General features: G+C 52.7%; 1 protein-coding gene across 2 annotated transcripts in view; it reads right to left on the bottom strand.

Annotated features, from left to right (window-relative positions):
• Nucleotides 1-7,698: 7,698 nt before the first annotated feature.
• The window catches only part of SELENOI (selenoprotein I), a 29,849-nt gene continuing 13,256 nt past the window's right edge, over nt 7,699-24,291 (bottom strand). The window contains exons 2-10 of one of the 2 annotated variants that reach the window (XM_054002131.1): nt 22,720-22,788; nt 22,341-22,449; nt 19,939-20,013; nt 18,367-18,629; nt 16,476-16,584; nt 14,982-15,030; nt 14,419-14,599; nt 13,466-13,648; nt 7,699-11,804 (exon numbers count right to left, since the gene is read on the bottom strand). In XM_054002131.1, the coding sequence (XP_053858106.1) occupies nt 11,688-11,804; nt 13,466-13,648; nt 14,419-14,599; nt 14,982-15,030; nt 16,476-16,584; nt 18,367-18,629; nt 19,939-20,013; nt 22,341-22,449; nt 22,720-22,788 (1,155 nt within the window). In that variant the 3' untranslated portion in view covers nt 7,699-11,687. The remainder of the gene's footprint in view (nt 11,805-13,465; nt 13,649-14,418; nt 14,600-14,981; nt 15,031-16,475; nt 16,585-18,366; nt 18,630-19,938; nt 20,014-22,340; nt 22,450-22,719; nt 22,789-24,291) is intronic. The other variant, XM_054002132.1, reaches the window with a different exon arrangement.

The following is a 24,291-nucleotide window of genomic DNA, read 5'->3' as shown; positions in this document are numbered from 1 at the left end:
CATGGAGGGGAGGTGAGCCGGCTGATAACAAGACAAAACAATCCTTCACTTTCAGAGTCAGTCCTGAAGGCACAGAACATAATACCAGGAAGGCCCTGGATGTGGCGCTCAGCGCTCTGGGCTGGTGACAAGGTGGGAATCGGTCATGGGTTGGACTGGGTCTCAGAGATCTTTTGCAACATAAATAATTCTGTAATTCTGTGATCCTGTACGTGCACTGTGATTTCACTCAAGCTGATCTGTTCCATGGCCCTCCTGGGCACCAGCATCAGGGTGACAAGTCTGTACTTCCCTGGATCCTCCTTTCAGCCCTTCCTGCAGATGGGTGTTGCACTGCCCTCCCCTCCAGTTTTCTGGGAACTCCCTGGTGATTCAGGATGGATAATAAATGACGGAGCGTGGCTTGGGGAGCTCTTCCATCAGCTGGCGCTCATCCCATCCCTGGGATGAATTGGATCCAGCCCTGTGGACTTGTGAGTGTCTCAGCAGGTCACCAATTGCCTCCTCCTGGATTACAGGGGATCTGTTCTGCTCCCCATGCCTGGCTGCCTACTCAGGGACCCGTTTGCCCCCAAGACTGTTGGTCTTAAACTGTTAGTATGAAAGACTGAGGTAAAAAAGACATTAAGTACCTCACCCTTTTCCTCTTCTTTGGTAACAATGATCCCCTCTGCGTCCATAGAAGGATGGAAATTTCCCTTGGCCCTCATTTAGTTGTTGATATATTTATAAAAACACTTTTTGTTACCTTTCCCAGCAGTGCCCAGACTGAGTTCTACCTGAGCTTTCACCTTTCTAATTTTCTCTCCGCATGACCGAACGAGATCCTTGCACTTTTCCCCGAGCTCCCTGCCCCTTTCTTCCAAAAGTCATGAGCTCCCCTGAGTTCCAAGCTCCCTGTTCAGCCAGGCTGGTCTCCTCCCCCTCTGGCTCAGCTTTTGATGGGCAGCTCCTGTGCCTTTGAGTTTTCCTTCTTAAAGCACATCCAGCCCTCCTGAACCCCTCTGAAGCGTCGTGCTTCAGCAAGTCTCTGAGAGCGACCTGCGCTTTCAGGGCCTGGAGCATGCTTGTTAAAAGGAGCTAAGAAAGAAAGGTGAAGAGCAGGGTTTTTTTCAGAGATCCAAGGGCTGTTTATTGCTTTGAAAAGAGTCCAAAAAAAAACCCACAAGGGTGGAGGGCACAGGGCTATATATGGGGGGAAAAGGGGTGGCTCTGAGGGAGAAGGACCAATAGGAACAGGGAAAAGTGGTGCAGGGGAGGGGCAGCAAACTAGGGGAACCAGTGGGATGATGGGGTGGAGCACTGCAGCGAACTGGGGCCAATAGGGATTGAGAAAGGGGAGAACATTCTAGGGGATAAACATATATGGTGAACAGGGGCTGGGCTGGGGTGGAACAGCCGGGAGAACCAATGGAACCTGAAATATTAACGTGTCCCTGCAGAGGCTCTTCTCACCCTAAAAGGTGAGTTTCTTCTAACTTTTTTTCTGCCCCTGAAGGGCTGCGGTGTTGTATTCTCAGTGGTAAGCTTTTGAGCCTTCACACTCCTCAGTTATTGAAGATTATTTCGCAAGGGACTCTATGAACCAGTGTCCTGAACAAGACAAGGCCCATCCCCTGGAAGTTCCAGGTTTTGTTGAAGCCCCTCTGTGAAAAACGCCGTTCACTTTTGTTAAAATTTTGGAAGTTTAATAGTAATGAAAATAGTAATAAAGATTGGGACAGTAAAAAAAAATAGGATAATCAAAGTTAGGACAATAAGAGACAATAAAAAGCAAAGGATTACAAACATCCGGGTGCCTGGCACTCCACCAAAAAGCACAGCTTGCTAACAAAGGATTGCCCCTTAAAAGCAATAGCCTATTGTATATTTATATATCACATACATGATTCAAACATTCCTTTCAAACTAGGGTGTTTCTGCTTAATTTTAGCTTCCCCCCATTTTGTAAATCAACTTTCTTGGTTCCTCAAAGTCTGAGCTTTCCCCATAAGGAGGCAATAATTCTTCTCTTGGCATCTTGGTGTCTGTTGCTGTTATCTCTGCAAAGAATTTCTTGATTAACTTTTCCATTCCTTGAGCTAGTTACGAAAAGTATCTTACATCACATAGTTTCTGTTTTAATATTATGCTATAGCTTAAAAACTGTATTTACCGCACTACTTAAAAGATATTAATACAGCACTACTTAAAAGAGATTAATACAGCATGACTTTCCAACATAACACATATAGTATTCATTTTAATATTTGAGAAGAGCCAGCATTATAATAGGTATCTATAACACTCTCCTTATTTCATGGAGAATTGACAATTTCAGTCAATTCGTGGTCACTGTGCCCAGGATGCCTCTGACCACCACATCTCCCACCAGCCCTTCTCTGTAACCAGCAGGTCCCACAGGACCATGCCCCTGCCCAGCTGCTGTGTCAGGAGTTCCTTTCACTCCAGGAACCTCCCAGACTGTCTTCTCCCCGTTGTGTTGAGTTCCCAGCAGACATCTGGCAGGATAAAATCTCCCACAAGGACAAGGGTTGGCCATTGTGGTGAAGCGATACGCGGAATAAATAAATATACTCCACAACCTGGGGTAGTTATGAGGTGGGTGTGTATGCCAGCACCCATCACAAGTGAGATCGCTCTCCAAAACTTGTGCCCCGAGCCTCAGTCTGACCCACACCTTTATTCCCAAAGATGTTCCATATGCAATACATTGCACAACTTTTTCATGCATATTCAACCCCTGGCCCCGCCTGTCCTCGCTTCTCATGCGAAGTAAGTCCACGCCCTTCTGGGCATGCCTGGTTTGCTGTGGTGGTCGTACGGGGGTCTCTCGGTGGTCCTGAGGCTGAAGATTGTGGTCTTCCTCATGGCTGAGCTTTTGAACTTTTCCTCTCTGCGCGTGCGCTTTTGGTCCTTTGGTGCTTATCTGAGTACGTCTGTCAGTCTTGATAGGCTTGGAGACAGGGGAGCTTCTTTGTCTGGGTTCTTTGCCTCTTCTGGTATTGTTCTTTATGCAAGAAGCTTCAGAAATTTGCATTTTCCTATGCCCTTTGTACCGGGCAGAGGTTTCTTAAGTAAAAGGCTAAAATTCAATACATAACTCTACAAGCTAAATTACAAATGCTTAATTCCTTTTGTTAACTTAGCTCTAAAAAAATCTCTGTTTCAGTGGAACGTCAGCCAGCAGCTCCTAGAATAACGCATCCCCCTCTTCATCCTGGTTGGGCAGTCTAGAACAGATTCCCACCAGGATCTCTGCCTTGATGGGCTTCCCCTGATTCTTACCCATAGGCACTCGACCTTACGGAGCGTCCAAGGCCAGGTTGGACGGGGCTTGGAACCCCCTGGGATGGTGGAAGGTGTCCCTGCCCATGGAAGGGGTGGGATTGTAATGAACAGTTTCCACGGACACGGGCAGGGCCTTCTTAGTTCCCATGGCAACACTTAAAAAAAACCTACTAACTCTAGCTAAGTACCGATATTGAAATGTTAATTAGCTGATTGCTCTGTTTGTTTTCTCTAAACTACCTGGAGATAACTGGCCTCCCACCCCTCCACGCTGCCATTCTGGGACTAACATGCAAATAAAAAACCCCTTAGGATCATGGGAGTATTTTTAGGCGATAAAGAGGACCATAAATCAAAACCTAAACACAGTAGAGGGGTCTGGACAAATGCCCTAGCTGAGGGAAGAGGGAAACACATCCCCTGATCGACTTTTGTCCATCACCTAAGAAAGAATAGACTAGGTTAGGCTGTGAGAAGCAGGGAGACAGGGAGAGAGCAAGCTCTGGTGCTGCCACCGCGGAAGGAGCGGGGACAGCTGTTGTTCTGGACTTCAGCAACAGATTCTGCACGCCACGCCTCCTCATCCTCGGGCCACCGGTGTGCCACAAGGAGAGGAGAAAGGACAGCTGCTGCTCTGGACTTCAGCGACAGACTCTGCACGCCTCCTTCCTTTTGGCCACCTGGGAAAGCCACAACTGCGGGGGCGAGCTCCGTGTCGAGGCTGCCCGGCTGATCTTTTTAATAAAGAGCTTGTGAAAAATGCGTATTTTATGATTGGCTTTTCGCAATAGTTACAATGAATATTACATGTGTGATGTTGGAAAGTTACGCTGTATTGATTCTCTCAAGCGGTGTGTTGAATGTATTTTTAGGTTATAACACAATGTTAAAATAGAAACTATACTATGTAAGATACTTTTTAACTATCTCAAGAAAGAGATGGGATAATCAAGGAATTCTTCGCACAAGGATAACAATTACAGAAACCCCTAAATTTTCCAGAGAAGAGGAATTTATGGTTTTCCTTATCAACAGAAACAAAGTTCTTCAAGCCTGACTTAGACTCCAAGGTGCCTGGGAATTGACAAGTACCATATGAATTTCTTGTTTTAAATAAAATATATGCATAATCATGAAGTGTTTTGTATATGCCACAGGCTATTGCTTTTAAGGTGATTCCTTTGTTCCCAAGGCACGCTTGTCGTGGCTTAAGTGCCCGAGAGCATCCGGACATCCGTAATTCTTTGCTTTTTATTGTCTTGTAATTGTCCTAACTCTAAAATTTTATTACTCTAATTGTATTACTATTTTTATAACCATTTTATTATCATTATTAAACTTTAAAACTTTTAAAAACCAAGTGATTGGCGTTTTTCACAGAGCTGAACATTAATAAAGGCATTAGCCCTGTTCATTTCAGGATGAGATTAGCTTTCAGGTCCCTTTTCACCCCAGCCATTGTATCAATTGGTGATTCAGTGACATCCAGGAGGTGCAAACACAGCATCGCCTTCCTGCCTCCCCCAGAGCTGCAAACATCCCCGCCCAGGGCAGGGCCGGAATCCATCCCTCACCCTCAGGTACCTCGATTCCCACAGCAGGATTTCTGCAGTGCTCCTGCAGCCCTGTCACCAGGAGGGTGGGAGCATTCCCGAGAGGGTGGCAACATTCCGGAGAGGGTGGGAGCAGCCCCGGGAAGATGGGAGCAGCCCCGGGAAAGTGGGAGCATTCCTGAGAGGGCGGGAGCAGCCCCGGGAAGATGGGAGAAGCCTTGGGAAGGTGGGAGCAGCCCCAGGAGGGTGGGAGCAGTCCCAAGAAGGTGGGAGTAGCCCCATGTGAAAAATGCATATTTTATGATTGGCTTTTCGCAATAGTTACAATGAATATTATACGTGTAATGTTGGAAAGTTATGCTGTATTAATTCTCTCAAGTAGTGTGTTGAATGTATTTTTAGGTTATAACACAATGTTAAAATAGAAACTATACTATGTAAGATACTTTTTAACTATCTCAAGAAAGAGATGGAATAATCAAGGAATTCTTTGCACAAGGATAACAATTACAGAAGCCCCTAAATTTCCAGAGAAGAGGGATTTATGGTTTTCCTTATCAACAGAAACGAAGTTCTTCAAGCCTGACTTAGACTCGAAGGTGCCTGGGGATTAACAGAAACTTTTTGACAAGTGCCACATGAATTTCTTGTTTTAAATAAAATATATGCATAATCATAAAGTGTTTTGTATATGCAAGAGGTTACCCCTCTTAAGGAGTAAATTCTCTTTTAACGGGGTCCTTTTTCTGGCTCGTTTTTGTCCAGAGAGAGGTACCCAGCCCGGGCAGTAACTCTTTGCTGTTATTGTCTCATTAATTGTCCTAACTCTAATTGTCTAACTTTTATTGCTGTACTTGTATTATTATTTTTATAACCATTTTATTTTTATTAAACTTTTATAAATTTTTAAAACAAGTGATTGGCGTTTTTCACACCCGGGAAGATGGCAGCAGCCCACGGAAAGTCAGAGCAGCCCCGGGAAGGTGGGAACAGCCCCGGGAAGGTCGGAGCAACCCCGGGAAGGTGGGAACAGCCCCGGGAAGGTGGGAGCAGCCCCGGGAAGATGGGAACAGCCCCAGGAAGGTGGGAGCAGCCCCGGGAAGGTGGGAACAGCCCCGGGAAGGTGGGAGCAGCCCCGGGAAGGTGGGAACAGTCCCGGGAAGGTGGGAGAAGTCCCGGGAAGGTGGGAGCAGTCCCGGGAAGGTGGGAGCAGCCCCGGGAAGGTGGGAGCAGCCCCGGGAAGGTGGGAACAGTCCTGGCAAGGTGGGAGCAGCCCCGGGAAGGTGGGAGCAGTCCCGGGAAGGTGGGAGCAGCCCCGGGAAGGTGGGGGCAGTCCCAGGAAGGTGGGAGCAGCCCCGGGAAGGTGGGAGCAGCCCCGGGAAGGTGGGAACAGCCCCGGGAAGGTGGGAGAAGTCCCGGGAAGGTGGGAACAGTCCCGGGAAGGTGGGGGCAGTCCCAGGAAGGTGGGAGCAGCCCCGGGAAGGTGGGAGCAGCCCCGGGAAGGTGGGAGCAGCCCCGGGAAGGTGGGAACAGTCCTGGCAAGGTGGGAGCAGCCCCGGGAAGGTGGGAGCAGCCCCGGGAAGGTGGGGGCAGTCCCAGGAAGGTGGGAGCAGCCCCAGAAGGGTGGCAGTAGCCCCAGGAAGATGGGAGCATTCCCGACAGGGTAGGAGCATTCCCGAGAGGGTGGGAGCAGTCCCGGGAAGGTGGGAACAGTCCCGGGAAGGTGGGAGCAGCCCCAGCAAGGTGGGAGCAGCCCCGGGAAGGTGGGGGCAGTCCCAGGAAGGTGGGAGCAGCCCCAGGAGGGTGGGAGCAGCCCCAGGAAGGTGGGAGCAGCCCCGGGAAGGTGGGAACAGCCCCGGGAAGGTGGGAGCAGTCCCGGGAAGGTGGGAGCAGCCCCGGGAAGGTGGGGGCAGTCCCAGGAAGGTGGGAGCAGCCCCGGGAAGGTGGGAGCAGTCCCGGGAAGGTGGGAGCAGCCCCGGGAAGGTGGGGGCAGCCCCGGGAAGGTGGGAGCAGCCCGCGCCGCCGGCACCCGGTGCGCTGCCGAAACCTATTGTCAGTAGCAATCCCTTAATTCCATTACACCTACCGCAGCAATCCGCTTAGGGGAAGCTGTGGAGAGGCCGAGGAAGGAGGAGGCATCGCTTAAATACACCTAGGCTTTATCCCTGGGGGAAGCGGGCGGCGCAGGGCACGGGAGAGGCCGCAGGGCTCCTGGGCTCTGCTCGGGGCTGGCCACCAGCCTGCAGCCTCCTCTGCTGCTCTCGGGACAGCTTCACCCACGCCCCTGTCGCTGCTGTCGCCTGTGCCCCTCGTGCTGCTCCCCAGCCCAGCTGCTCCCCCACATCCTGCAGTTTTGTTCCGAGGGCTGGAGCCCCTCTGCTCTGGAGCCAGGCTGGGGGAGCTGAGGATGTGCAGCCTGGAGAAGAGAAGGATCTGCAGAGCCCTTTGCAGGGCCCAAAGGGGCTCCAGGAGAGCTGGAGAAAGACTTGGAACAAGGGATGGAAGGACACGGCCCAGGGAATGGCTTCCCACTGCCAGAGGGCAGGGATGGATGGGAGACTGGGAATTAGGAATTGTTCCCTGGCAGGGTGGGCAGGGGCTGGGATGGAATTCCCAGAGCAGCTGGGGCTGCCCCTGGATCCCTGGCAGTGCCCAAGGCCAGGTTGGACACTGGGGCTGGGAGCAGCCTGGGACAGTGGGAGGTCCCTGCCCATGGAATGAGCTGGTCTTGAGCATCCTTTCCCACCCAAATCACTCTGTCACTTGATGAATCCATCTCTGCCCTCCAGCCCGTTCCCTGCTCCACCTTTTCCTCTTCACCGCGTTCAGCAGAAAGAAAAGACAAACACCCATAAAAGGTGTGGAAAATTTTATTCTTTACTGAACTTTATTAGTTTTCTGTTTGGCTTAAACACAATAAATATTTCAGCAGTAGCATTGAACAGACTGGAATTCACACCCACTGCAGTACCTGAACCCCCAGACTCTGGACTCTGGGAAAGCCATCAGGGCCCCTGGGATCACAGCACCTCACTGTGGGCCACTGCCAGCACCAGTGTCCCCTTCAGCCCAAGGGACAGGAGCAGGGCCGTGTCCCTGCTGGCAGGGAGGGATGGGGGCAGATTCTGAGGTCTCCAACCAGCTCTGACCAAACAGGTTCCACGGGTGCTGCGGGCTGAGGCAAATTACCCCGAAGACTTCTGCTCCTGGGGCAGGGATGGATGGCCCAGCCACTTCCTTGGAGACCAGCCTGGGGACTTCTCCAGCAAGGTCTGGCCACACCTGGATGGGCCAGAGGGTCTTTTCCACAAGCAAAGAGGTCATCATTGTCACCACGGAATCACTGGGGTCAGAAAAGCCCTCTGAGCCCATCAAGTCCAACCATTCCCAGCACAACCAAGGCCGAAGTGCTGTCCCATGTCCCCAAGTGCCACATCCTCATAGCTTTTAAATCCCTCCAAGAATGGGGACTCCACCCCTGCCCTGCACAGCTGTGCCAGGGATGGACAGCCCTTTCCATGAAGGAATTGTTCCCAATATCCAACCTGAACCTCCCCTGGCACAGCTTGAGGCCATTTCCTCTCGTCCTGTCCTTGTCCCACCAAGAGCAGCCTCTGTGTCACCTCAGCCACTGCTTTGACACAGCTCAGAGGTAGAGGTGGGCAAAACCAGGAGGAGCCAAGGCTGGTTTCCCAAAAGCACCCCTTCCCTGGGGACTTTCCAGCTCTCTCAGAAGCAGGCATGGATGCTCCCAGGGAAGAGTTTAGGGGCCTCACGGGAGCCGAGATCAAACCAGCTCTGACTCCCAGCTGCAGATCCTTGACAGGCCAGGAGGTGACACCAAGCCAGCTCTGTTCAAGGAGCTTAAAGACGTTCCCAGAGCCTCGGGAGCTCCCACTTGCAGTACACTGCTCCTGGCTCTGGCAAAGCCTTGGGGCAGAGGGATGATGGTTACAAGGAGAGGCGGTAGCCAAACCCCACCGTGACCAACCAGGGGCTCCAGGAGAGCTGGAGAGAGCCTGGAAGGACAGGACACGGGGAATGGATCCCACTGCCAGAGGGCAGGGCTGGATGGGATACTGGGAATTGGGAATTGTTCCCTGGCAGGGTGGGCAGGCCCTGGCACAGGGTGCCCAGAGCAGCTGTGGCTGCCCCTGGATCCCTGGAAGGGTCCCAGGCTTGGAGCAACCTATCCCTGGAAGAAGAGACGACACAGATCAGCTCTGGGGCACCAGGCAGGAGGAGCTGAGGAGCCAGGACCTGCCCTCTCCACCCCCAGGAGCACACCCCATGGGAAGCACAGAGCCCAGCCAGTGACCACCAGCACGGAACATCCCCCTCAGGGGCTGTTACCCAGGAACTCTTCCATTCCTAAGACCTAAACCCATGGTGGGCAATAGAAGGGGTGGTTCTCAGCTGCCACACAGGGTTTGGTCTCTCTGTTTCTATTCCCCTCTCAGAATCCAGGAGCAGAAATCAGGTTTCTAAGAGCCCAAGGAGAACCCCCCTCCCCAGCAGTTGCCTGGGCACTGGGATGGGCTCTGCTCCATCCCTGTCCCCACCAGGTACAAGCTAGCCCAAACCCTAGCGCTGGTTTAAGGAGATTTTTTTTCTACTTTCAAGGTGCAATAAATTAAGGCACCAAAGAGCCAAGATAACTCCCCCTAGATAAAGCCTGTGCAGAGGAAGCACTTCCAGTTTTGGAGAGGGATGTTCTTCCTACACACCAAGACTTAAGCTCAGACAACTCCTCCCAGCCTCAGCAGCATCCCAAGTCCTCAGGGGCCAGTGATGCCCATGGGAAGAGACAGGACAAGGCAAGTGCCAGGTTTGGGAGCCCAGAGTTCAGCTGGAAGCCTGAGGGAAGAGCTCAGTTCTTCCCTGCTTGGGCAAACACAAAACGAGACAGAAAATCATCAAACATCCACGTATTTCACTTTTGCCAGCCCAGCTCTGCTATCTGCACAAGTCCCACAGGAAGCTGTGGCCCAGCTGAAGATTCCCTCTAATTCCTGTGCGAGCAGGACTTCAATTTGTCTCCATAATTCAATTTCATGAAGTAGCAGGAGTCAAAAACTCAGGTGCAGCCCAAGTCATTTGTCCATGGAGGTTTTGTTTTTTGGTTTTTTTTTTTTTTTTTTCCTGTACAACATCAGTAAAATGGATTGGAGGAAGCTACTTTATTAAATAAACTCTGAAAACCATCGGCCCCCTCTCCCAGCCCTGCCGGACACATGAGATCCAGAGCCTCCCAGGAGGGATGGAAAGGCCCAGTCTGCTCCTCACGGGCTGTACTGTGACCAGGGGCTGAGCAGGGGTGACCAAGGGCTGACCAGAGGCTGACCATGAGGTGCCCAGGGGCTGAGCAAGCAACCCGTGAACTCACGAGCTCAACCTCAGGGCTTCCAGTCTTGGCGTGACAGTGATTCCAATTTCCAAAAGAAAAAGCATTAAATAGCAGTTACACGTTGAAGGCTTCCCAGAGCAGGAAGAGGCTTCCCCTGCAGAAGGAAACTGCTCTGACCAAGCTGTGACGCCCCACGTTGCACAACAATCAGTGTCTGAAGGAATTGTTCCCATGGTAGTTCCACCTGCACGATCGGCTGTGCTTGTTCTCTTCCGGATGCAGCCTTTCCAGAGCCTGGGTTTAAGCTACACTCTTCATTCAAGCACAGGTCTTCATTTGAATCAAGCCAACAGGAAAGAAAATCAGCATTCAGTCTTCACCACCCCACTCGAAGTCAATTATAACGACAAATTAAAAAGTAAAATCAACGCAAACACATCTTTGACAAGTGGACAGTAAACAAAGAGATGCCTGGATGAGACACGCGGGTGCTGGGGACAAAGAGAGGGAGATCTGAAAGGTTCCCACCCCTGGGAGCATCCTGAAGGAGCACACATGACCAACACAGGGCTTCAGGTGCTTCTCCCAGAGGTGGAATTGCAGTTGGGAAGGACCAGGCTGTTCCTGGCTGTGGAAAAGGGGCTCAGGCAGCAGGAAAGGACCCAGGGAGCCAACCCACAACAGCAAATCCATGATGGCAGGAATGGGGAGAGTTTGGCTCTGTAGTCTCAGCCACCTCCAATAGCCCAGAGCCCATTCCCAGACTGGGAACACACATGGACACACAGGAACGTGTCGAGATGTGGTCCCGGGTACCACACAACGTGCAGAGGCCACATTCCCTAGGGGAAACTGTGCCCTGATTTTCCAAGCCTCCCCAATTAGGATTGAATTACAAGTTTTGAGTGTCTTGTCTTTTTTTTTTGCCCCCCTTAAAAAAAAATTTAAAAAAAAAAAAAATTAAAAAAAAAAAAAAAAAAAAAAAAGACAACAAAGGTATTAGCATGTGTTTGCCCAAAAGCAGGAAGGCAGGACAGAATGTGGGAGAACTGTCACCATCTGCTCCCAAAGTACCAGCCCAGCACAGGGGCTGTGCAGACAGCAGCACTGGGGACAGCCAGGAACCACCCTGACCACCAGGATGTCCCCCTGCCCTTGGAGGAATCACCTGTGTTGGTTTTGCTGTCAGGCCAAGGTGCTTTGCTCAGGTAAAGCCTTTGCATGCCCAAGCAGCTTTCCCTGAGCAAGGGCCGGAGTCAGAGGCTTCTCTGGGAACATTCAGCTGGTCTAAGGTACAGTAACAGCGACCTGAAAGGCTCCTCCTCCTCCAGCTCCACCCAAAACCCGAAGCTTGCAGGGATGGAAGAGCAGCAGGAGCCGCCCCCGGCCCGGCCCCGCCCCGGCTGCAGCGGATCCCGCGTGTCCTTGGCCCTGTCCAGAGGATAGTTTGATCTGTGGTGATGGCTGAAGTATTTACAGGTATTTGCAGCAGGTATTTACAGTCCTTCTGCAGCCCGCAGGCCGATTTTCTCCTCCTCTGCTCCCAGTCAGTCCGGAGTGGGCTTCCGTAGGGAGAAGGGCCGGATGTTGAAGTGCCTGCTCAGCTGGCTCACCTGGGGACCAGGCAGACATGGCACCGGGTTATCCCGGATCCCGAGGGGTTATCCCGGATCCTGGGGGGGTTTCCCAGCTCCCAGGCATGAGCAGCAGAGCCCCAGACCTGCTGCCTGTTCCCACCAAGCCCCTGCCAGCCACTCTGCCCATCCCACCCCTGCCCACAGCCCTATCCCTGTCCCCAGACACTGGTTCCACAGGGAGCAGCCCTGCTCCCTTCCCGACCTTCCCAAACAACATCTGGGAGCAGGCTCACCCTCTTCTTCCCCTCCACAGGGGCAGGAGTTGGGAATGCTGAGCCCAGGCCTGCAGGGTTTTACCCTTCTCCTTCATTATTCTGTTTAATTTGATCATCTCAGATATCTGTATAAAATATTCCTGAATCCATTCGAAGTGGGAGCTGGATAATTTGTGCAAAAGGAGGCTGAGCTTGACACAGTCAGGGCAGAGGCTTTAATCCTAACCATTCTTCCCAAATTCAGAGCAGTTTGGGATTATGCCCCAATCCCAAAGCCTTTAAAGGCTCTTCAGCTCAAAGTGAAGAGGAGCTGGCACAGATGGGCCCTTGGAAAGGCAGAGGGAGCAGAGAGGAGCAGGGAATCTCCTGGAAGGGGATGGGCAGGAGGATTACACCACCAGCTCAGCCCCATCTCCAGCTGCGATTCCAAGACCAAATGTATTTAAGCTTCTTAGTAATTCAAATCCTTCTTGCACAGAAGCCTCATTACACTAATTGGAAAGACAAGGCAACCTGGCTATTACTCCTTGGCTGTAATTACAGCTGGGACATGACTCCACAGGCTCCAGGGCGGAACTGGGGCTCCCAGGGGAAGGGGCTTCCCAAGGAGGGTGTTCCCACTTTAGGTGGGACACGTGGCCTTTTGTCCTCCTTCCTCAGCAGCTTCCCAGTGGGACTCTGGGCCTCTCCAAGTTTCTTCTCTCTGTTAATCAAACCTCAGGGAGCCAGGCAGAGGATGAGGAGGAAAGCAATCCCTGGATCTGTGCACAGACGGACAGGAGGAGGGGAGGCCCTGGAGCTGCTGTGTTCCCACTTCCCCCAGCAGCAAAATCCCCACCCCAGCCTGCCTCTCCCAGCACCTTGGAGACCTCAAGTGGGAGATTCAGAGCTCCAGGAGAGCTGCAGAGGGACTGGGGACAAGGCATGGAGGGACAGGAGCCAGGGAATGGCTCCCAGTGCCAGAGGGCAGGGCTGGATGGGACATTGGGAATTGGGAATTGTTCCCTGGCAGGGTGGGCAGGGGCTGGGATGGAATTCCCAGAGCAGCTGGGGCTGCCCCTGGATCCCTGGCAGTGCCCAAGGCCAGGTTGGACACTGGAGCTGGGAGCAGCTGGGACAGTGGCAGTGTCCCTGCCATGGCAGGGGTGGCACTGGGTGGGATTTCAGGTTCCTCCCAACCCAAACTATTCCAGGATTTTGTGCTTGGTTTCCAACTCGGCTGACACACCCCAGGGGAAGGGCAGCCCCTGCCACATCCTGTGCAGTTCCTTTCAACCCCGTGCAACCTTCCCAAGCCTCTCACAAGGAATCCAGCCCAAATTCCCACAGGCTCACAGAACCATTCCCAGTTTCACACGGAGCATTCCCTGCCCCAAGCAGCAGCACTCCCAGCCCCAGCCCAGCCCAGGAGCTGTCACCTACCACGACCACTCCGTAGTGGATGTGTGCCAGGGTGAGGAATGCTGTCAGCAGGTACAGCAGGAGCGTTTCACTGCCTGGAGCCAGCCCGGACACCACCAGGAGCAGCACGGCCGCGATGGGCAGCAGCATCCAGTTGAGGGGCTGGCACCGTGTGCTGCTCATCTGGCACACGATCAGCTGGCACTGAGGGGACAGGGACAGAGCCTGAGCCTGCTGTGGGCTCTGGGAGCCACAGCTGTTTGTCCCCAGAGCCGAGGGGATGGTCACTTGTGTGATCTGGCACACTGCCCCCTGTGCTGGCACTGCTGGGGGCAGCTCTGGGCCCCTCCTGCCAGGAGAGACCTGGAGGGGCTGGAGCGTGTCCAGGGAAGGGAATGGAGCCCCAGGAGGGGCTGAGGGAGCTGGGAAGGGGCTCAGCCTGGAGAAAAGGAGGCTCAGGGGGGACCTTGTGGCTCTGCACAACTCCCTGCCAGGAGGGGACAGCCAGGGGGGGTCGGGCTCTGCTGCCAGGGAACAGGGACAGGCCAAGGGGAAATGGCCTCAGGCTGGGCCAGGGCAGGCTCAGGTTGGGCATCAGGAGCAATTTCTCCCTGGAAAGGGCTGTTAAACATTGGAAAAGGCCCAGGGCAGTGGTGGAGTCCCATCCCTGGAGGAATTTAAAAACCCTCTGGATGTGGCATCTGGGGACATGGAGCAGGGGTGACCTTGGCAGTGCTGGGGGACAGTTGGACTCAGTGGTCTCAGGGGGCTTTTCCAACCTTAACAATCCCATGATTCTACCACTATGCAGCTAAATTTCATTTTGACCAAAAATTTAGTCCTCCCATTTTAAGTTTATCCCCAAAAGGAGGCAGGAACTCCTTTCCCATCTGCACTTTGCTGCTCACAGCAACACGTGGAAACTCAATTTAACCAATTCTCCACTTCCTCAAGCATAAAGCAGAAGCACTTACAGAGATGTTGGCAAAGGCTGTTCCAACCATGAAGTAGAAGAGCCTGGGCTGGACCTCCAGGATGTCAGTGGGGGACAGGAAGATCCAGGTGGTGCAGAGCAGGAACAGCAACACCGGGGACACCAGGGGCAGCAGGATTTCGTACGCAGAGTGGTGCTTCAAGGTGTTATTTTTATAGGCCCTGAAACACAAGCAAAGAAATGAAAACAGATGGAATGACTGAGAAATCCCTGCAGGAAGTACCTGAAGGGGTTCCAAGAGAGCTGCAGAGGGACTGGAGTGATAGGACAAGGGGGAATGATTTCCCACGGCCAGAGGGCAGGGATGGATGAGATATTGGGGATTAGGAATTCTTGGTTGTGAGGGTGTTGAGACCCTGGCACAGGGTGCCCAAAGAAGCTGTGGCTGCCCCTGGATCCCCGGCAGTGCCTAAGGCCAGGTTGGACAGAGCTTGAGGCACCCTGGGACAGTGGGAGGTGACCCTGCCCTTGGCAGGGAGTGGCACAGGATGAATTTTCCACCCCCTTCCCACCCAAACCCTCCTGGGATTCTAGAAAACTCACTTGTAGAAGTTGTACAGGCTCATGGGCAGGGTCACAGTGAGGGCACAGGCTGGAAGAGAAGAAGTGCCACGTTAGTGCCCCAGGGCAGAGGGGACACCCCATGCACCCCGAACAGGAGGCTCTGCCTGGGCTCTGCTTAAAGTTCCCTGCACCAAAAATAGCTCCTGGCGCCCCAGGAATAGCTCAGCACATTTGGAAGTAGCTGCTCCCAAGTCTGGCCCAAGAGCTGTAATTAAAACTTAAAGTCTGCTGTAAGTTGAAGACATTTCCATTTGAAAGGGCTGCATTAAGGAGCTCGGTTTTGTGCTTTAAACAGTGACAAAGCTTAATTATAATACAGCTCTAATGAGACATGAGTGCACACTCCTCAAATGACAGGGCTGGCCACAAGAGTTTTCACAGGAAAGGCAATTTGCTGTTTCTCTGGCCGTGTGCAGACATTTCCAGTGGCCACGTTGCCAAAAAGTTGTCATTTAACTGGATAAATGATACAAAGCACCCAAATAGCTGAAAAATCCTGACCTAAATCAGAACTATCAACACTATTTCATGATATTCCAGCCCAACTCCTTCCTCGTTTATCCAGCAGAAGGTGTGTGAACAGAGCTGGAATTATTCCTGCTTTAATAACCCAGCTCCTCTCCCCCGTGTGGGAACTGGGCTCAACTTCTCATATAGGAAAAGCACATTCATTATTCATGTTAAGTCACACAGCTGTCAAAGGAAAGCTGGGAACATCCACCCGATAAAAGTGCAAGAAGTACATTTAACACACCAATTAAGTCAAAATTAAGCAATTACAAAGAACACCTGAAGGGACACAGAAAATAAACTGAGCAGAACTTGTGATTTAGGCAAGTGGAACTGAACAACATCAGCTCAGCTCTACCCTTTGCAGTGGCTTATTTTGACTGACCACAGGAGAGCGAGGCCGGGCCTTTATTTCTATTTTATTTATTATTATAATGATGTAAAGTTCAGGTGGGTGGATGGAGGGCAGGATCCCCAAACAGCAGAGCTCCCACCCACCTCCATGGCTGCAACCTCCCTCCCACGCAGTGTTTGGGCTCTGGGGTGAGAGGGAGCCCCAGAGCAGCACAACAAAAGTGTCCTGACCCCTCCAAACCAGCCCAAGGCTGGGGAGGCTCCACTGAGAGCCAGGTCCCACCACCCCCTGCACACTGGGCTCTATCCCCTGGAAACTCTGGGTTTACCACATTGGTTTCACCCCCAGGCTCTCACTGAGGACAAACTGAGCTTCTCTGGAGTGAAGTCAGCCCAGGCAGAGCAGAGTTAAGTTCTCCAAAATAACTCTGCAGGAGACAATACTGTTTTGAAATCCTGGGAAAGGTTTTCAGGCTGTGAGAACACCCTCAATTAGTCACTTCAACAACAGCCCGGGGCAGCAAACAGAGCAGTGTTAGCAGGTCATTAGCAGGGGGTTTGGGAAAAAGGTGCAGTTTAAAAGACAGGCTTCAACATGGAGTTTCTTACCAATAATCATTGCAGTGAATAGGTCTCTATATAAGAAATTAAACAGGAAAGGTGCATACCAGGCCTCAACTCCCACAAAGGCTGTCACTATGTAGACAATTGAAATGGTCTGAAAGAAAGCACAGGACAAGCAGGGGTGAGAAATGTGATGGGCAAGTCTGGCAGCACCCGGGCTGGCAGCACCACGCTTGTGCCAGGCAGCTCCAGGGAAAGGCAGCTCTAAGCTACGACATGTTCAGTCCTACCCACCAGCAGGAAGGAGAAAAATAAATCAAATCCACAAATATCCCACGTTACCAGGTGTAGGAAGGGCGAGCTGCTGAGCAGGGATTGGATTGGGAAGTGCCCGTCCCCTGGGCTGGCACTGCTGGGGCACCTCCAGGGCTGGGGGCAGCTCTGGGCCCCTCCTGCCAGGAGAGACCTGGAGGGGCTGGAGCGTGTCCAGGGAAGGGAATGGAGCCCCAGGAGGGGCTGAGGGAGCTGGGAAGGGGCTCAGCCTGGAGAAAAGGAGGCTCAGGGGGGACCTTGTGGCTCTGCACAACTCCCTGCCAGGAGGGGACAGCCAGGGGGGGTCGGGCTCTGCTGCCAGGGAACAGGGACAGGCCAAGGGGAAATGGCCTCAGGCTGGGCCAGGGCAGGCTCAGGGTGGGCAGCAGCAGGAATTTCTCCCTGGAAAGGCTGGGCAGGCCTTGGCAGGGGCTGTCCAGGGAGGTGGTGAAGTCACATCCTTGGAGGAATATAAAAACCACGTGGAAGTGGCACTTGGGGACATGGGCCAGTGGTGGCCTTGGCAGTGCTGAGGACATGGCTGGACTCGATGGTCTCAGAAGGTTTTTCCAACCTCACTGATTCCATGAGGAGGACATGAGCAGGAGCTGCAGGAGAGATGCCCTGGCACAGCCTTGAACTCTCGAGGTGACCACAGCACAGGTTTTACACAAGTTTGCAGTGGCCCTGGAGGGGTCATTCAGGGACTGTTCCTTATCCATCTGCTGCTGGATTACAGGGAGAAGCTCACCAGGGCTATTTCAGCTTTAATAGTCCCCTGAAGCTGGGTGGAACACGCTGCTCTGCCCTCCACCCCTGCCTTTCTCCAGCAGGCAGCTCAAAGACCTGGGTTAAGCAACATTTTGGGAGAAAGGATCAGAGTACAGTCAGGGACCAGCTCTGGTCTCCTTGTAGTAGGAGAGATGATTATTCCAATTAATGCAGCTGCATTAATTGAACTCTCCTTCCAACTCGTTGCATTTCCCACCCAGCATCTGACAAACCAGAAGATAAATAAATGGACGTAAGATAATGAGTTATAAGGAAGAAGATTCTTTACAATGAGGGTGGCTGCCCGGAGAAGCTGTGGCTCCCCCAACCCTGGAAATGTCCAAGGCCAGGCTGGACAAAGCTTGGAGCATCCTGGGCTGGAGGAAGGCACTGCCAGCAATCCAGGTGAGCTGCCTCATCCCCAATTCCCAGTTCTCTTCAGGAAGAGCTTCCTGCAGAGAATTCCTTAAGGAGGGATGGACACACCAACACCCCAAGGAGTCCATCACCATCAGTCTCAACACCCACTGCCCAGGGACCGTGGTCTGGAGGGGCACCTCCCCAGGAATCTTTGCTCCAAGCCAATTACCTCTGCTGAATTTTTCACCCAGATCCTGGTAGTGCCAAAAGGCATCCCAAACTTCCAGGCTTTACCCACACTGGTACCACGCAAAGCAACAGTTCCAGTGGGCAAAACATGCAGGAACCAAGGCCACGTCCATCCTTCAAGCCTTGTTTGTCGTGGAGAGTCCATCTCCATGGACTGACTCCAGGATTCACAAGGCTCTGGATCCACAGAACAGCCCTCAGCGGGCAGCACTGCACCCAGCAGCCTCTCGGGGAGTGAACTCACCACCTGGCTGACGTCATATCCCCAGGGCAGGAAGAGAATCCCTGTGTTATACTTCTCCCAGTGGGAGAGGATGAAGGAAAACAAGACCACCCACAGCAGGAGGTAGAGGACGAAGACGCTGACGCCGGTGGACCCCCGGCCGAAGGTGGAGTACACGGTGACCACAAAGTACACGCAGGCCCAGCTGTCCAGGCCGTGGTCAAAGAGCTCTCCCAGGGGGGTGCTGGAGTTGGTCCTGCGTGCCTGCTTCCCATCAACGCCATCTGGGGAAAAGGGAAAGAAACGTGGATGATGTCACACTCTTTGAGGCAGGGCTGCTGAGCTCTCAGATCACGCCCGAGATAGCCCAGCTACCCCGAAGGGCAGAAAAGTAGCAGGGTGGCTTCTGAGGTAGTGTTGGAAACAAAAAAAAGGTTTAATAAAAGGCAAAATAACAAGGCTCTTACAGAGAAAAAACTAAACCAGGGGCAAGAGGTTCTTGCTCCTGCTAAAACACCCCACAAAAGCAATTATTTCCTTTGTTCTCTTATTTTTCTAGTGAATTACTTAGGTGGGACCTTTTGGCCTCTGTCTAATCAGACAGCCCCAAGTTTGAGGTGAAGTCCAAAAGGTCCTATGAGGTGTCTTTTTAGCAAATTTGGAGAGAAACTTGTGGGCTTTTTGCCTTTTTAAGCAGACAAAGAATAATTTAGTCACTCTGTCAACAGGGACACGTTCCTACACATGGAGCTCTCCTGGACATCCCACACAAAGCAATGGGCCAGGGAACAGCAGCTTTCCCCACCTCCACCCTCAATCAGTGAGTGGGCTTCCCATCCCTGCTGCATGGGAGGGTGAAAAACGCAACAGTCTGATGAGATTATATTTATTTCCTTGTGTTTCCTTTATATTCTTTAAGGCAGCCTCTTCCTGTGCCTAAGGGAGGTCCCCCAAGAGGGACCTGGGACAAGGCATGGAGGGAGGGGACACAGGGAATGGCTTCAAACTGGAAAAAGGGAAATTTGTGTGGGATATTGGGAAGGAATTCTTGGCTGTGAGGGTGGGCAGACCCTGGCACAGGTTGGCCATGGAAGCTGTGGCTGCCCCTGGATCCCTGGAAGTGTCCAAGGCCAGGTTGGATGGGGGTTGGAGCAACCTGGTGTCAGATGAGGCATGTTTACATAGGCACGTTTTGCATGTTTACATACAAATACATACTATGTGAACCTTCTAGCAGACTTTCAAGAATTCTCTACAAATTCACTTCCCACATGTGGGATAGTGGAAAGTCTCCTTGCCCACAGCAGGGGGTAGAACTAGAGGATTTTTGCAGGTCCTTTAAAACCCGAACCATTCTGGGATTCTCTGATTATTTAAAGCAGTCCCAAGACAAGAGTTTCACAGTTCATCTCAAAGTCAGTTCCAGTATCCTCCTTTCCCATCAGATGCTCTGGGACACCTTGCTTGTCTCCACATTGCAAAGCAGCTCCCAGAAACTGCTCCTGGCAAGAGCACAGAATTTAACACTTCCCCTGGGCTCAGGGAGGGGACAACACAACCACAGCATGAGTGGGTGACACTGAAAACTCTTACCTAACGTGTAGGCCATGAAGTTGAGGAGCCCCACCACGATCCACACGCCGTTTGGAACGTGCTGGTGATCAGGAGCTGCGGGGATCAGACAGACCCGAGTCAGGACAGCTCAGGATGTGCTTCCAGAGGGTTTATTTTGGCCCAAGAGGCACAGCCACGAGGACCCAAACAGTGAATCTGGGATGTGAGCTTCGCAGGATGTGATGGCAGCTCATGAAACCAGGTCAGTGGGGACTTTGCCTTCCAGGATATATTTGTCCTTTGTTCCCAGCTCTCCAAAATCGTGGGATCTGAGAACTGGGGCCAGTTCTGTAGTGCCACTGAGAACTGGGGCCAGTTCTGTAGTGCCACTGAGAACTGGGGCCAGTTCTGTAGTGCCACTGAGAACTGGGGCCAGTTCTGTAGTGCCACTGAGAACTGGGGCCATTTCTGTAGTGCCACTGCAGGCCGTGGAAGTGTGTGCAGAGGACACTCCTCAGTCACTTGCTCACAGAGCATCAAGTGGAGCCTCTTTGATGTGGCAACTCCCTGCCCCCGCAGGAACATGCCAGGATTCCCCGCCCAGTCTCCAGTCCCATCCTGCCAATGGAAACAGAGCTCTTCCCTAATGGCACCTCCACCTCCTCCAGCAGGGCTCTGTCAGCGAGCCAGCAGAGCTGGCTGCACCTAACACCTAATTTGTGAATTTCCTGGCATCACACCTTCAATTTCTCCTCTGGTGGACAGTGTTTTATTTTGTATCATGAGAAAAATTGATTGAACATGATAGATTCAAACTAGATTCAAAATAAAACCTATTTTGGGACTTTGAGCATGCTGATTAATACCCACAATGTGTTGGTTGTGGTAGAAGCAGAGTAACTGTCCATTCTTCTTGTCCAGCACCTTTTTCCCCTGTTAACATTTACTTCCTAATGGATATCAGGATAGGCTGCAATCAGGGAGCCCAAAGGGGCACTGGAGAAGGGCAGGAAGAGGCATGGATCCTTGGCAGCAGGAGGGCACAGGGAGGTCTCTTGGGGGGAATAGTGATCCCGTGAAATGCCACCTCCTGTTTCCTCAGGGCAGCAGGATGGTGCCCTTCCAGCAGCTTTGCTAGAGGGAGGGCATCACGTCTGCAAAGCCATCCAAGGAAGAGGGAAGGCACAAAATTCTGGGGCAGCACCAGGAGAAGTTCTCTCCCCAAGCAGGACATGCAAAACATGTATGTGAAAGGGTCCCAAGCCGTGAGCTTCTCCATCCTTCCAAAGCCAATTTTTGAGAGGCTGGAAGAGTTGGGGACGTCCAGCCTGGAGAAGGGAAGGCTCCAGGGAACTCTTGGAGGCATTTCCAGGGCCTAAAGGGCTTCCAGGAGAGCTGGAGAGGGTGGGACAAGGACCTGGAGGGACAGGACAAGGGGGAATGGCTTCCCACTGCCAGAGGGCAGGGATGGATGGGATATTGAGGCTTGGAGCAACCTGGGATAGTGGAAGGTGTCCCTGCCTCTGGCAGGAGGTGGCACTGGATGGGCTTTAAAGTCCCTTCAACCCAAACCATTCTGGGATTCCATGACTCTGGATGTCTGACGTCCTGGGGGTTTTCACCTCGAGCTACTGACAGCTTTTGTTCTCATGGCTCATGGACCTTAACAGCCCAAACTCTGGCCAACAGCCACGGATGCCACCTGAGCCTTCAGCAGCTTTGACTTGTCTACCAATAAAGGCAATCCCAAGAAACCAGGATTTCTGCCATGTAACTGTGTTTTGATGATGGGTCCAGTTTAGAAGAACTACACAAACTCTCCTGAGCAAACTAAACCACACCTGGCAGGGTCTAAGGGAGAGAAAAACACAGAGGAGAAGCTCCAGAGAAATTATCACACTGCATTAATCCTTTCCCTGGGACTCCTCCATGTGCAAAGGAACACGACTGAACTACTGGATTCACAGACAGATGAACACAGGGACTGTTAGAAAGTTTAAAGCTGTGAATGGTGAAGCTCAGAAAGAGGATTTGGCCTTGTTAGTCTGATGTGGTGGTGGTTTTGCCAAGAGGGGAACGAGCTGGGATGTGCAAAACAAGGCTCTACCTGCTGATTTCAGGGAAGCAGCACTTCCTAACATTTTCCTGTTAGATTTTCAAACGAGGGCACTGGGTTGTTTGCTCTGCAGGCAGAGCCAATTCCAAGCCAAGATTCCAGCTGTCTCCTCCTCCCTGTCCCACCCGCTGCCAGGTAGGAGCACCTTTCCCTGGCAGCCGGAGGGAAGGTGTCACACCCTGACAAGTCCTTGTCACAAAACCCAGCGAGTTCAATCCCCTCCTCTGTCCCAGTCACTTTGGGAAGGCCCAGACCCAGAGGCCTCACCAATTCCCAGCAGAGGAGGTGACAGATTTCCCATCTGACCAGGAACATGCAGCCTTACCAGAAGCATAAAAGTCAGGGTCGAAGTATGCCATGAGGAAGAAGTTGAAGACAAGCAGCAGGAAGCCAGAAAACGTTATCAAATTTGGGGCCAGCCAGGTAGGGAAGATCTATGGGAAAGCAGCAAAAGAACAGATGAACTCATTAAAACATGGACTGAGGAGCAGGTGCTGCTCCAGCCATGGTTGCACCGTCTGTGTGTTAGACAACACTGCCAGGAGCACCCGGAGCATCCCGGGGCAGCAGGAAGCGTGGGGTTGGGATGCAGGCATTCAGGGATTCGGGGCAGGCTGCAGGCAGCCCCTCACTCATTAGTGGCACCACAAACGAAGCAGCTGATGGTGTTACAGAGGTGACCTGGGCTGTGGACAGGGGCTCACCTTCACAACGGCGTTCCAGAAGGGATGCATGACGTACAGGGACAGGGGGTTGCTGTCCACGGCGCTGTACTGGGAAAGGGAAACAAAACCCAACAGTTAGGGAACCTGCAGAAACAGCCAGACATCTGGAATCTTCTGAGCCCCACGGGATTCCTGATGTACCCTCCACCCTTTGGAAATGCCAGCTCCAGCTCTCCGAGTGCACACAGGCAAGGAGCAAAATGCTGATCCTTTCAAGTGCTCCCAACTGCTCTGCCCCACCTGGATGAGGAGAAATGCTGTGGGTCCTTCCCCTCAACAGTGCCATCTGTCACCTGCTCTGCTGTGACCCCTTTGTTCCCTTGCTGGTCCCAGTCTCCATCCCCACTTCCAGCAGTGGGAGTGGGAGCCCCTCGGGCAGGATGGGTCTCAGAGGGCCCCTCTCCACTGAGGGGCTGAGATTTCACCAGAGGCAGCTTTGGGAATGGGGAGGGAGAGCTCTTACTCCTCATCCCATCACTTTCACAACATCTGAGGTGCTCAAGGTGTGTTTGTGGTGGGGGAAATAAAAACAGAAATAAAAATCAAAGATCTAGACAAGGCATGAAACAACTTCCAGATAGAAAGTTAAAATTTGACATCATTTGGCTCTCGAGAGCAGCATGAGCCGTTATCTGCTCCCACAGCCCCTTCCAAATACAGATTACCCTGGCTAAAGTCCTCTTCTCCCAGGAACACTTAGATAAGAATCCCAAGAACAATTCCACAGGCTACCAAACTCCTGGGCTCACATGCTCAGTGCTGGGCTGGGCAGAACGTGCTGCTCACCCACCTGCTTGGGACAGCACCCCCAGCTCCAGCACAGGCATCTGCCTGAGTCCAGTCCCAAAAACAGAATCCCAGAGTGAGATTCTGCTTGGGACAGCACCCCCAGCTCCAGCACAGGCATCTGCCTGAGTCCAGTCCCAAAAACAGAATCCCAGAGTGAGATTCTGCTTGGGACAGCACCCCCAGCTCCAGCACAGGCATCTGCCTGAGTCCAGTCCCAAAAACAGAATCCCAGAGAGAGATTCTGCTTGGGACAGCACCCCCAGCTCCAGCACAGGCATCTGCCTGAGTCCAGTCCCAAAAACAGAATCCCAGAGTGGTTTTTGTGGGAAGGGACCTTCCAGAAACTCCAGTGCCAGCCTCTGCCATGGGCAGGGACACCTTCCACTGTCCCAGGCTGCTCCCAGCCTCATCCAACCTGGCCTTGGGCACTGCCAGGGATGCAGGGGCAGCCACAGCTGCTCTGGGCACCCTGTGCCAGGGCCTCACCCCCTCACAGCCAAGAATTCCTTCCCAATATCCCACCCAAATCCACTTTTCCACTTTAAAGCCATTCCCTGTGTCCTGTCCCTCCAGGCCTTGTCCCCAGTCCCTCTGCAGCTCTCCTGGAGCCCCTTCAGGCCCTGCCAGGGGCTCTGAGCTCTCCCTGGATCCTTCTCCTCTCCAGGTGAGCAGCCCCAGCTCTCCCAGCCTGGCTCCAGCCCTGGAGCAGCTCCAGGGCCTCCTCTGGACTCATTCCAACAGGTACCAAATTTGGTTTGGTTG

This window comes from Vidua macroura, chromosome 35, assembly GCF_024509145.1.
Source record: "Vidua macroura isolate BioBank_ID:100142 chromosome 35, ASM2450914v1, whole genome shotgun sequence".
NCBI lineage: Eukaryota > Metazoa > Chordata > Aves > Passeriformes > Viduidae > Vidua > Vidua macroura.
Note: the sequence above shows the minus strand (reverse complement) of the source record. Positions and strands in the feature narration are given on the sequence as shown.